General features: G+C 37.4%; 1 protein-coding gene across 1 annotated transcript; it reads right to left on the reverse strand.

Annotated features, from left to right (window-relative positions):
• Window positions 1–5,238: 5,238 nt before the first annotated feature.
• On the reverse strand, window positions 5,239–9,742 carry LOC131796467 (solute carrier family 25 member 44). Its single transcript, XM_059114060.2, has 2 exons — window positions 8,931–9,742; window positions 5,239–7,173 (listed from the first exon to the last, which is right to left on the reverse strand). The coding sequence occupies exons 1-2, from the start codon at window positions 9,627–9,629 to the stop codon at window positions 6,949–6,951; spliced, it is 924 nt and encodes a 307-aa protein (XP_058970043.1). The 5' UTR covers window positions 9,630–9,742; the 3' UTR covers window positions 5,239–6,948.
• Between the last annotated feature and the right edge of the window lie 3,768 nt (window positions 9,743–13,510).

The following is a 13,510-nucleotide window of genomic DNA, read 5'->3' on the forward strand; positions in this document are numbered from 1 at the left end:
GAACTGAGCCTTCACTCATCTCTCGTAACGTCCTTACCTACACGCGCAGGTGCGTAAGTCAGGATACGTAAAACTCTATATTTCCATGTTTATTAATCACCAGAAATCGACTGGAGTGACTGATTACTTCTCACTAATCTACTGCTACTTTTTTGTATTCAATATATAAAGACGTTTGCAGTTGTTCGACGTGTCGGAGAAACTTTTTGCTCCTGCTTGTTCTTCAAACTTAAGTTACTATGAAGCTTTATTCTTCAATAATTTCAAGTACTTCAAAATATATAATCTTTTTCCGGTTATCTCTTGTTGAATGTATTATTTCTGAAGTAAATGTTTTTTTTTTAAGAGTACGTGTTATTCTATGGTATAGTTGGTCTAGAATATTCATGTAGTTTCGTTTAAATACTTATTCTGTTAAAAGCTGAGCGGAAGCTTTGTAAGCTCCCTGAATGGGCCACCCTGAAAAAAATGTTTCTTATTTTCCGGTTGGGAAGTCCGTATGATAGAGAAACTAAGACGGATTTCTTTAAAATGCTGCCAGAGGTCACAATTTTTCACTGTACGGATCGACCCCAATACAGGAGATAACTTATATATTTTCAGTTTCCCTCTCTCTCTCAAATCTCTTACGTTGCACATAAAAAAATTTATTTCCAATGGGTTAAACTTGACATGAAACCTATAAAATAAAACCGTTCATAACTTCCCAATCCTTCTCAAAAAGTAACTTAACGAGAAATTGATGCAAATTTCAATTGACGAATGTTATACTTTCATTTAATGCAATCTGTAATTCTCCAAAGTAACTTGTTCGGTGTAAACATTTAAGTAAGGTTTTGAGTTGTGCCAGTGCGATTGTGTGAGTAGGTTTAATCCCGACACTTCTACCTACCTTGTAAGGCAGAAACCGAAGAAATTTAATGAGTGAAATCCGCGTTAAATCCCCTCGTGTCTGGAGAAACTACCTCATTTGATTTCAGTTTCGCGGTTGAAGAAAGACGAGATTTACGCGCGCCGTTAGAGTAAATAAATTATCACAACTTAGAATTTCGCATTTGAAATTACTTACGGTGACGTTCCTTGCCATTTAAAAGTGAACAGAGTTAAGTCTGCGTAGATTATTCTACAGCAAAATATTGACGATTGTTACCAGCTTCTGTACAAAAATAGATCAACAAGATGATTCGGCCGGCCAAACGTTACCGTTGTCCATGGGCAGGATAGGAAAATCTTGCCTGCTCCATGAACCAATCGGATTTCAATATTCGTCAAAGCGCCCTAGTGGAAAAAACGATTTTGATCACATGACCCTTAAGACCCCCCTTCCCCCTCCAAGGCAATTCTAAAGATAACCATAGCGAAACCTGACCTGATCTCGAGTCAGCCCAACTTTTTCTCGGGTATATTTCCTATACAGAGGAGTCTATCTAAGGCCCTGACCACACTAATACGTTTTAAAAAGTCTCCATTTTCATTTTCAAAACGAAGCAAAATATTTCTACTCAAACAAGCGCTTTCGCAGCGTCTTCACTTGTCCTCACCAAAACGGCCGTAAAGGATAAAACCACTGGGACTTGGAATTCCGCATGCATGAGAGCAATCACATCAGTTAATTTTTTCGTCACCATTTTCGTCACCATTTTCGTCACCATTTTCGTCACCATTTTCGTCACCATTTTCAAACGATGCATATTCAAATTTTCCGTTTTCATCAACGTTTTCGAGCGTTTTAGTGCGGTTGACCGGCGAAAACACATCAAAATGTATGATTCCTGATCGAAAACGAAGAAGTGTAGCAGGGGCCTAACTTAACCCATAAAAATATAACGTTACGAGAGTGAATTTCCTCAAATCGCCTTGTGCTTCGCAGACTTAGCGCTCTCTTATCTTTATCTTAGAGCGTCTTCGACGAGAAACTCCCGCCACAAACTACCGACTGAAATGGATGGACCGCGAAAGCTTTGATGAACAATGAATATATTTTAGTGACCAGGCGGTCACAATGAGAAAATAATGGTCCTCGGAGAATGGTGATATAGCAACGTGATTGGTTGATTTCTGTTATAGACAAATGGACTGTCTTATTTATGTGATAATAAAGATAGTACTAATTCACGAAGCAACGCGCCAATTTAAAGCTTAATGAAGCGTCATATGAAGGTATGATCTTTGTACATCGTCAGAAAAAACACTCTCCTCCCATAAATCATGCATTTCACTTTTTATTTAGTAGCCTCACATGTCACACTGAAGTTGATCGGCCTTGAATTAATGTCTTGACTCGGATTTACGTCGGTTATGGACTTGGAGGCTGGTAACAGCCCGCTGTACAGGCATAATAGTTGTTTCTGCATTCCCAAAGACACTTAAAGTTGTTATTTCCATTGTTAACACAATCCCCTACACATTTGATATGTTCTTTGTTGCAGTCGTCGTAACACGCCTGGTTTTTAGAGGCAAAGCTGGCAGCGAAAAGTAAGCCACAGAGGAGAGCAATCAGGACAGACTTCATCTGTGAAGTACGAAAAAGAAAAATGATATTTCGGAAATAATATTTTTGACGAATGATTTTTCTTTACATCTCATTCCTCAACTTTAAGTTGAATATTGGGCATTTCTTAAAATGAATATATTCCACCACCATTCTGTCCGTCCGTCGGTACGTGTGTTCTGCCCTATTCGTTCGTGTGTTAGTGCATATGTCAGTTCACGGAGCTCGTTCAACCTTCGGTCCATCATTTCACTGGCCCTTCGTTCCCTAGAAGTCTTCTTCTCATTAACTCCTTCCCTTGTTCATTTGATCGTTCGATCGCTCCTTCGTTCACGGTTTTGTTCATTCGTGTGCTTGATTGATCGCTTTCAGAAACTTACCTTTCACTTGTTATGCGACTTCACTCGGTGATCTGAAAAAGAAACGAGACAGAGAAGCTTACTAAGCATGAATCTGACCGACCAATAGAAACCAACACAGAAAAATGATGCGATGTAGAATCGCTGGATGGGCAGGAAAGCATCCCTTTAAACAAATATTTCCTTTGGCTTTTTCATTATTAATAGAGTCGTGATCGTATTTTGTAACCTAACCCTTAAACTCCCATGAGTGACCAAGACAGAATTTCTCCTAACAGTATCAAGACAATATCAAGTAGACAAGTGATGAGAATAAAGAAAATATTAATTATAGGGGATTATAAGTTGATCCAATACAAAATTCTCCAAACTAACATCATAAGAACCATATGGCAGACAATAAAGAGAATTACTAATGAAATCTCGGGAGTTAAACGGTTAACCGATGTCAGGCACATTCCGCCGTTTAAACTGTTATATAGAGGGCTCCGGTGTTATCTACCACAGTCAAGATTTTGAATCAAAAGTAAAGCCAGTGATTGAAACAAACTCATGCCCAAAAGCTCATAAGTCTACCGCTAAGAAACGGTTAAGGATTAGTTCTCAATTATTGGTTAAGTAAATCGATTTGAATCAGTGAAACGTCTACTACAGATAAATTTCAGGCCCTTATATTACACCCTTTGACTTACTTGGTGCTCTGTGAATCTGTTTAAAATAGAAAAAGAAATTCAACGTAATTTATTGCCTTACCTGGTAACTGGGTTAATGTTTAGTTTGAGTTGTGTATCTGAAGAACAAATATATACCATACACTTTGTTCAGAGATCGGTCAACATTTTTTTATCCAGGATTTCACATAGTAAACGCAGCTGTCCACTGATTGTGCAACGAAGCTCTATTACCCCAATGAGTTTTTCCAGTTATAAAGTCCGTCAGAAATGACGGTGGTTTGTAGTTAAACAACTGTGTAAATTTAAGTAAATTTTAGGACCTTTTACAATGATATAGGCTTGTCTGCTATATCTTGATCCAATCATTTGCTACTCTACAAACAGCAAAACCTATTCTAATGTGTGTGCAGACAACGTGTAATGTTATTTCCAGCAGGGTTTCCAAGCAAATGTTAAACAATCGCAGCATTGTGTGTAATTTGCTTTTAGATCATGATGTTCACGCTGAAACACGAGCGTCCTTTTCCATAGAAATTATTGAAAGCAGGTCCATATTCAGCTGCCTTCGAAGGTGATTGCCGCATGCCAAACGTTTTAGAAGTCAAAGTTTATAACATCACCTTTAATGAAAAGATATCTTGATTCAAAACAAACATAAGTCCGACGAAGGTGCGAAACTAATGCTTTGAATTGCCTACATGGAAGCGATTCAATGATCTCAAAGCTGTTCCCAATTTTTCTGATTTTCATTTAGGCCAAGCTGCGATTTTTTTAAACTTTCATCTCATGAGAAGGTAGATCATTCGGTTCAAAAATGGTAATTCGGTTTTGTAGTTTTGCATGTTTCCAGACATCAATTGGAAAGAACCATACAAGGAAGAGAGTAAAGATAAAGATGGAGACACACCAAGAAATAACTACAGAGTGAAAAGGTATTTTAAACTTTGAAGGCAATTGAGCTGATTTTTATCCTGAATTTTTAAAAAATTTTCAACAGATCATAAGATACGAAATGAAATAATAAAAATAGAGGTTACTGGTTAAATTTTGAGTAAAAAAATTTAACATTCATATGAGCCATCGGTGCCGAAAGCCAAGGGCCGTACTCATGACCAAGGGTTCAATTTTCTTTCCCATACAGCCAACCTCTGCTGGATAACGACACCTGGAGAAATAACAACCCCTCACACAACCCACAATTCCTCCAATCGCTCTGACAAAGGGCTAAAGCTCGAAACGTCAGCTTTTAAATTCTTTACGGTGGTCAATTTACGTTTCCAACTCAGTTGAGAATACAAAATTACCCTTTTATTAATTAAATGGCAAGGAATGGGAAAGTTGGCCAGAGATAAATCCGGGCGTTCTGATTGGTTCTTACTTATTCGGGAGTTTTCCATTCGGACTGTTTGCACGGAAACGGTCCGAATGGTCTAAGCCGTGTATTGTTGTTCAGGAAAGCCAGGTAGTTCAACACAAACACATCTGGTCTGAGCGCCAAATAATAAATTACTAACTAACTTCGCTTGCTCGAACTGTACTTGACAATATTGACCGTCGTTCGTTTTTGTCCGACTTCGGGCCAATTAATACTCCCCAGAATAAATAAGCCCAGGCCTCATTTGCACCTCTCTTACACGTATGCCATTAACCCTCCTCCTTATAATCAGATTAACACTAATGAGTAATTTTCATTACAATTTATTTTGTTTCCTCATTACTTCACCATTGGTACAGCAGAATAAATTACCTGTATGACAAAACTAGAAAAAAAATTGGGCAATAGATTAACATAAACAACAAAATAATCATTGCTTAGACTTGATAGAATACTAGAGCTATTTTAGCATAAAAACTATGATTCATGGCAAGGATGAAAAAATAAATTATTGTAACTCACACATTCTAATTTTAGTCTGACTGACCTTCTGGGTAAATACACCAAGCTATTTACTGCTAAGATATATGGCTTATGGAAATAAGCCCTTTACCAGTCAGTATCTGAATTTGTCATTTACTGATAAAATAAATTAATAATTTGTAACATCACATGTTTCTAACGACAAAGAAGTCATATGTCTCACTCAAGCATCCAACAAGCAAGCAAAGAGATTTTAAAAAAAAGAAAAATACAGCCACAGAGTGACTGAGGGAGAACTCAAGCCTATGTTAGAACATTCTTGCATATACCCAAGTGCTAAAGACTACTGGACTCGGCAAAATAAATAATTTTTAATGACAAACACAGGGAATTTTTCTGCCATTGTGATCCTTTTTTTTACAAGTTTTAACCATTATATCCAACTTTCCACTCCACCATGAATATCCTACATAGAAAATCATTCAAAATATTGGCCTGAGTTAGACACATGTCTGAAAATAACTCAGAGAGCTTTTTAAAACTACTTTTTGACTGATTAGTGATCTGGAGATTTGGAAAAAGCAAGTATAATTCTGTCTTCTTTGGAAGTTATGCAATTGTATTCAATTAAGACCCCTAATTTAATGTGCTAAAAGCCAAGTATATTAATATTTCTATCATTGGGGCAACTGGAAATTTGATAAAATGGGAAATGAAGGAAATATCTTCATATGCATGTAGGTATATCATGCAAATTTGATGAGTGAATGGTGCCTTTACTGGAATACTCCATTAACAAAAATTACAGTCAAACCTATATCAAGTGGTCAGTTTTCAAAGTTCTGAAAATTTCCCCTTAAACAATCCAATTTACACCTCTGTTAAGTGGTCACCCCTACTGACTCCTTACAACCTGTTTCTATTGTCCTCCTTTTGTATTGGACATTAAATTAAAAAGTGGGATTTCACTAAAATAAAACTACTTAAGAATCATCTTTCAAGTAAAGTTTACTGGTAATCCATGCTTATTTCCCAAAATCAATGTTAGTAGTATTTTTTTGAGTGGATTTTTGTTGATCAAGTGGTCAATCATGGTATAAAATGGCTTTTTTTGATAATACCTCTATTCTGTGGAACCAGTCTAAGTGGTCAACCTGTATCAAGCAATTACCCTGCCATTCCCCAAGGGTGACCACTGAGTACAGGTTTGACTTTAGACAGTTATCTGTTATCTAATACAATTTCAATTTTGGAGAATTTATCAAATAAAAGCCAAAACAGTGTCATCAGATCTAACCCTTGCTTCATTCCAAGAAGACATTACATGTACTATTTATGAAAAAACATGACAAGAAAGGAAAAATATGATGCAAGAGAAAACAGGGGAGCATAGGTAGCTCATTTTGCTTGCTTAAAAATTCACTCATGTCTAGAAAGGGGTATACATTACAATAACCATAATGGGGACATTTATTTTATCTTGTTTTGATATAAATTTGTCCAAAAACTTTCCCTTGTGAAGATTAACTTAAATTTCCATACATCAATCAAGCATGAATTGTTTTATCAAAATGATGCCTTTAAGTAACCTTCATCTTGCACATATAACTCCTTTTCTACTGTTTTCAAACTAAGTCTTTTGACGGTCTCATATCCAAGTACCATCACTAGACTTGATGGCACCATAGCTAGAATTCTGGCTGATAAACCTTTGGTTAGCCCCTTTGGTCCTTCCTCGTGCAGAAGGGAACGAAACATCTGGAACACTAATGCTGATTTTCCACCACCAACCTGAAGAGCACAAGATTTCTTACAGTTATAAAATCATAGAAAAATCAGTAACATTTGGGTAATTGGCACAAGCTAGAAGGAGTACAGGTATATCATATAGGTTGCCCCCACTAATAAAACAAGTGCCAGCACAGTGGACTGTAAGAATTTGCAGTTGGCAAAGGTTTAATAGAAGGTGGCTACTGGCAATAGACTGTGAGGTACTTTGCTCCTCAAAGTTGCTTACTTTGGAAGATCATTTAAACATTTTTTCTTTGTTAGGCAGTGCCTGGAACTTTCCACCATTCTCTATTACTAATTAAATAGCCTTACTAGATCTTCTAACCAATACATTGATCTACAAATTATGGAGTTTTTCTTTCTGGAAAGGAATGAATTTGCCTACATATTCTAACTAATTACAGTGGTGAAACAGATCAAAATATACCACTTTCCAATTGCTCATTTAAATTTTGTAATTTAGCTTTCCCACTTTCCCAAAATGAATTTAAGTTTTGTAAACTGCTGTAAAATTCCTCTTTACAATTCACATAATTTTCCACAGGTGCATGCCCTCAGTCACCCTAGAAGCTAGTTATTTCTGTTCTGACTTCTACAGCCATATACTGTGCTTTCTATCCCAATCTCTTACTTACAAACTTATTGAGAGTACTGAGTTAGTGACCTTATTTGATTACCATGCAGGTTTTTGGTCTACAACTTTAGTCATCAACTCAAGATGCTCATTAGACGATGCAGGTCAACTGGAAATCTTTTTAGCCAGCCTTGTCTACACTTCTGAAAAATCCTCCAGTTGTTACCAATAACAATATTTTCATAGAACTATTTTTTTGGCCAAACTTGGGAGACATAGCGATGCCAGTCAGTGTTTAAATATATAATAATACACATGAAAAGATAACATGCTTCTGATTGGCTGAAAACAAGTGCATTATGATATAACACAAGTGAAAAGTTGTAACATGAGTGCAAGTTACAATTAGCACCCACACTCTTTCAAAAGTCATCTGTCTCAACTCTGTAATGTTTTCCATGTACATTATTAACAAGTGATGACATGATTTCTCTTGCAATTTGGTGTTAATAAACACTTATAAAGTTTACAAAGACTTAAAATTGCAATTGTTTTTGAAAAATTTACTCACACTTATTAACAAAAAATTGCATTCAAAATCATGTTATTACTTATACATATTAAAATATGGTGTCAGAGGAAACTTATTTAAACCAAAGGGTCATCTGCACCAGATCAGCATCAAGTTAACATTACTATCACCACAAGAACCACGAAGCTTTGTTTATCTATAAGACCAAATTTCCCTTCTAGTGAGAGGTCACCTCTGTAGATTTTCATTCAAATTCTTATCTGTATAACATGTATCCTACAATTATTCATTAGTCTGCTTAAATTTTAGGGTTCATTTATTTTTTCCTCCAATGGTATCCTTTTTTCCTCACATTAGAAATTTTGTGGTCTGCTGAATTACAATCTCTATCAAAATAAATTCAGTTTCCTTGTTGTTCTATGCTCTAGGTGCTTTTTTCCATCTGGTTTCTCCCTTTCGATAAAAACTGAAGAAGTTAAGAGAGGCTACCTATGATGTAACAGAATTAGATCCAGGAGGAATGGCTATACTCTTGATAACCTTTTCTGCAGAGAAACCAGATGAGCTTTAAACAAAGCCTCTGAACTTGTGTGATTTCACCTTAGATGGGTGCAGAACAATCACATAAAGAAAAAAATAACAACAACAAACCTGCAACCTGGTTCTCATTATATCCAATGGATTTGTAAGCGTTGCTGTGGTAAACCCTGCCATAGTACCAGCCATTGCCAAAACAAGCATATGAGGTGTTCCTGTTATAACAATATTACCCACCAGTCCTGTGTAAATACCGTAGGAGGACCACCAAATTGCGCTACTGGGTGCATAAGTCATTAGAGAGATCAGGTAACCTCTGTAAAGCCCTAACGGTCCATCCGATTTTATTATCTCCTTTATGATGGTCGATGCTCCCTTGAGTTTGGCCGTGTTTTCACCCTGACCCTGTACCATGAGCTTCTGAGAAATAACATCTACTGGCACTGTTATCGTTTGTCCAACTAATGAGGCACAACCGCCGGCCAGGAACCCTCGAACGGCATTGCTGTATTCTTTCGTCCTAGCACGAATCAATTCTAAAGTGGTGATGTAAAATTGTCCTGATAAAAGACCGAAGCTGTTCACCAGAAATCCTTTATAAAGTCCTCTTACACCTTCAAAACGTATCACTTTGACAAAAGCATCGAAGGATCCCGTGTATAGAGCTTTCTTGCGCTGAACTTGAAGTCGGGTTTTCACCAGGTTCGCCGGATACAGCAGAGCTCGAATGCCCAGAAACAATGTCGGACCAATTAAATAGAATTTTCTCTTGTCCATGTCCTCCCATTCGATGTGCTTTACGTGTTCAGGCATTCTTTAAGTATCGAACAAGCAGTTTACAGTTATTTCAGAGTCATCAATCGTATGTAATAAAGTTCAAGGTTACGAGTTTCTCAATCTGCCAAAATTTTTCCCAAATCCACAGTCGCCATATTTTAGTAGTGTTTCACTGGTCAGCGGACATTACACTTCACTTGAAAAGCGTTAGTAATCACGTGCTAAGAACCCAGTCCTTATTTAGGACCCGGACAGGTATGCTATGATAATATCCTCCCCTCCCCCTTGCCATTCCCCTCACAAAGGATATTTTCGTACTTGTCTAAAGAATTCTGAAGAGGAGATAAGATTATAATACAAACAAAATTCAGTCTTAGTTTGAGCACGTAGCTCGAAATCTGTTGTCAAGCAAAACAGATCAAAGCTTTTTGTTTCAGTTCATTTCGCGATCAAGTGGCTCTTATAAAGTACGTGAATTTGCTGGCAGCGTTTTCCTTGCATAATTTTTCGTTTGCCTTGCGTACCAAACCGCCCTTTGGATCCTTGTTTCATCAATCATAACGATAAGACAGCTGTTCTCTTTGAAATCTTTGTTTTATAATTAAAAATATATAATATCTGCCTAGTTTAATGGCCCTGATGGGGCATTTGCAAACATGAAGCTCTTACAACATTGGAGTTTACTCCTTGCAGTGTATATAACATTCGACTCTTGACACACCGCGTGTGTATGCTCTGTGTGCTTTTGCATAATGTGCCAGCTTACTTAAGTATTCGTACACAAAATATAACTTACAATAGCTGCTAATTATCACGTGCTAATATGTTACATCCCCTTCTCTTAAAATTTTGTTAATTGAAACGGAAACAAACAAAAGCATATATTCGAGCCAATATCTAAGGATCTTGTATACATATACAAGGTACTAATCATACTACTATGATTATATAGTATAATAATCATACTACTAATAATAACTACTAGTGCAAGAGTCAGAGGTTAAGTCTTTCCTGTGCAAGAATTTCATATCCCGAGCGAGATTTTCTTGGATCCTTCTCAGTTTCTGTTAAGGTGGAACATTGTGGATTGGCGCTCGAGGATTGTGAAGCTATACTTCCTTGAGGAATGCAACTCGACAAGTTTTTTGCTAGGTTGTTGGAAGCATTGTTTGGTCTAAGATGGATCCTATTTCTTCGTAGTTTAGCACCAATTTCAGTTTCTATAATATATGAGCGGGGCGTATCTCCCTGATCTATGATTCTAGTAGGATTCCACGTCTTTCTCACGGGATCTTGTGCATAGATGGCTCTAGTTGTGAGGTTATGAAGCTTCCTAATAAATAAGAACTTGGACTAGTAATCGACAACTATGAGGAACCACGACTGTTGTACATAGAACAGATCTGCGCTCCCTGTTTGCCACGGTCTTGAAGGGATCTCTGATGGCATCATGAGCTCCTTCTCAAGGATTCAGGTACTATAACACGGCTTCCAAGAAGTATCAGCCCATCTTCCACTGATATGTCATCTCGTGGGGGCCAGTACGGTTTTAGTGCTGGGTCAATTTTCCTCATTCTATCGGGCCAAACTTGTACAACCTGATGGGATAGAAGCTGTAAGGTTTCATCTTTTGCAGTTCTTCTTTGAACTCTTCCATTTTAGCTGGGGTGATTCTAATTAGGCGGTGAATTTTCACGTTCATATCTGGTACTTCAAAGTCATCCAACGGTGAAAGGCGTGACAGGGTGTCAGCTGTGACCATTTCTCCTCCTGGAAGGTATTTAACAACGCAGTCGTAGAGTTGTAGATACAACATCATTCTTTGAAGACTTGGAGGTACTTGCATCAGGTTCCTTTTGTGGATCTGTTCTAGGAGGGGATGGTCTGTTTTGACCACAATCGATCTTCCGTAGAGGTACGAGTGGAACTTTTCGCAGTCATAGACCACTGCTAATAGCTCTCGTTCAATAGTGGCATATCTGGTCTCCGCAGGGGTAAGTGCTTTCGATGCAAAGGCTATTGGCTTGTTGTTTTGGAACAAAGCTACATCCAAGCCCTTAATTGATGCGTCAACGTAAAGGGCAACTGGTTCGTTTGATCCTACAAGCATTTTACAAAAGTTGAAGTAAAATCAGGCGTAATAGAACATGATTAAGTTTAAATTTATTTCATGATCTTGGTCACGGACACTTTGTATCTCACTGTTAGTCGCATGTAAATCCAGAGGTTGCAAATTAGGTACCTTTCACATTGTGGACGTGATAAAAAATATGAGACTAGGAAATTACAAAATGATCAAAGAAAAAATAAAACGAAAACACGAAAAGGGCATCTTAATGAGATATTCAAGTCTCGAAATGTTACTATCAGAGCTGCCCTTCCTTCAATATATCAGATAATAAACAGCATGTGAAATTGCGCATGCTAGCAGAGAAAACAAGCTGACCCCAACACGAAATGGAGCCAACATAACATGTCATCTGTCAACAGGACATCTCGCATTTGCCTTCAGAATCTTTTCTGCGTGCTTGGTAATTCACGTTCTGTTCAGGTTTGTCGCACCACTTTTTTGCGCATCCTTCACTGTAAGAGTTGAGCTGTACACTTGGGCATGATTGGGTAGCCCTTGTTGATATCCTGTAACAGCGATCGTCATCAATCAAGTTAACTGATAACTTTCGAATATTGAAAATTATGTTTTAAATGTGTAAAACAAGCATGCACAAAAAACAAGTTGAATTTTCCCAGGGGAAGCCAAGACCATTACTAATAACATAATTGCGGTAACATTGAATTTAGCCACAGGAATCCCAATTTAGATAAGCCATTTACGTTTCGTACAGTAACACCACTGGTAACCATAGAGAAAACTTTGACATTTTGAAACCGCCTTGTTTTATGAGTAACAACAGTCAGCCCTTTTAGAACAGAGAAACTAGATCGAAGTTAGACAAGTTAAGTAACGCAAAACGCTTTTATAAATCTTAAAACTGTGTAGTTTACAATGTAAATTTGAATACCTCAGTGAGAACTCGATCTGTTGAAGGAGTATATGAAACCAGCTCAAGCTTAGGAAACTAATTTCTTTGCTCGTATTCAAAGAAAAACTTTTTACCTTTATTGTACTCTCTATAAGCCAGAGTTAGGCACAAACAAAAGCTTTAACTTTAACCAGCCAGTCTGAACTACATTTCCTTTGACTTGATTTCCTTCATGTGTTGCCCATTAGTTTAAGGGGGGATTACGGTTGGATTTTGAAGAAAAATTGAAAATTTCACCCTTTTTTTTATTTCCTCTTAAATGATTCTGGAATCCATCTAGTCTCAGACAATATATGTTTTTTACGCTTATTTATTCATGCGCCGCTAAAAAACAGCCGCTTTTGAAGGCTAGTACATTGTGAGTTTTTGGTTGTCGTGGCGACCACAGGTAACCCAATCTAATCGTTTTGTCACGTTTCATTCCTTCAACATTGTAAAAAACACAATTGGAAGGAAGGAAGACAGCGAGACAGTGGAAGAATTCAGTAAGCATAGCACAGAGCTTAAGAAAAACACAAACAATGTAGACTTGCATGAAGACAAGCTAAGCAGAGAGAAGAAGAGCTGTGTGTAACCCAGGAAGGCATAGCCTACGAAGCTGGAGGTTTCGACGAAACACAGCTCTTCAGAGTGGGTTAAAAGAGAAAGAACCAAAGAACCTAAGCATACCTTCAAGTAGGTGTGCTGTGATGCACAAAAGGCCATTTTATGGAGTCTTTAGCCTTACAAGTGACATTTAGAAAAAACTAAAGTTTTAATTGCAATTTTCCGAAAATAGCTTTTTTCAGGGTAATTTTTGTTGGCCCCTCAAATTTCTCGAAGAGTATTTCAGCTATTGACACCAAATTTGGTACAAAGATTGTTATGTAATTATCT

This window comes from Pocillopora verrucosa, chromosome 1 (genome assembly GCF_036669915.1).
Source record: "Pocillopora verrucosa isolate sample1 chromosome 1, ASM3666991v2, whole genome shotgun sequence".
In the NCBI taxonomy this organism is placed as follows: domain Eukaryota; kingdom Metazoa; phylum Cnidaria; class Anthozoa; order Scleractinia; family Pocilloporidae; genus Pocillopora; species Pocillopora verrucosa.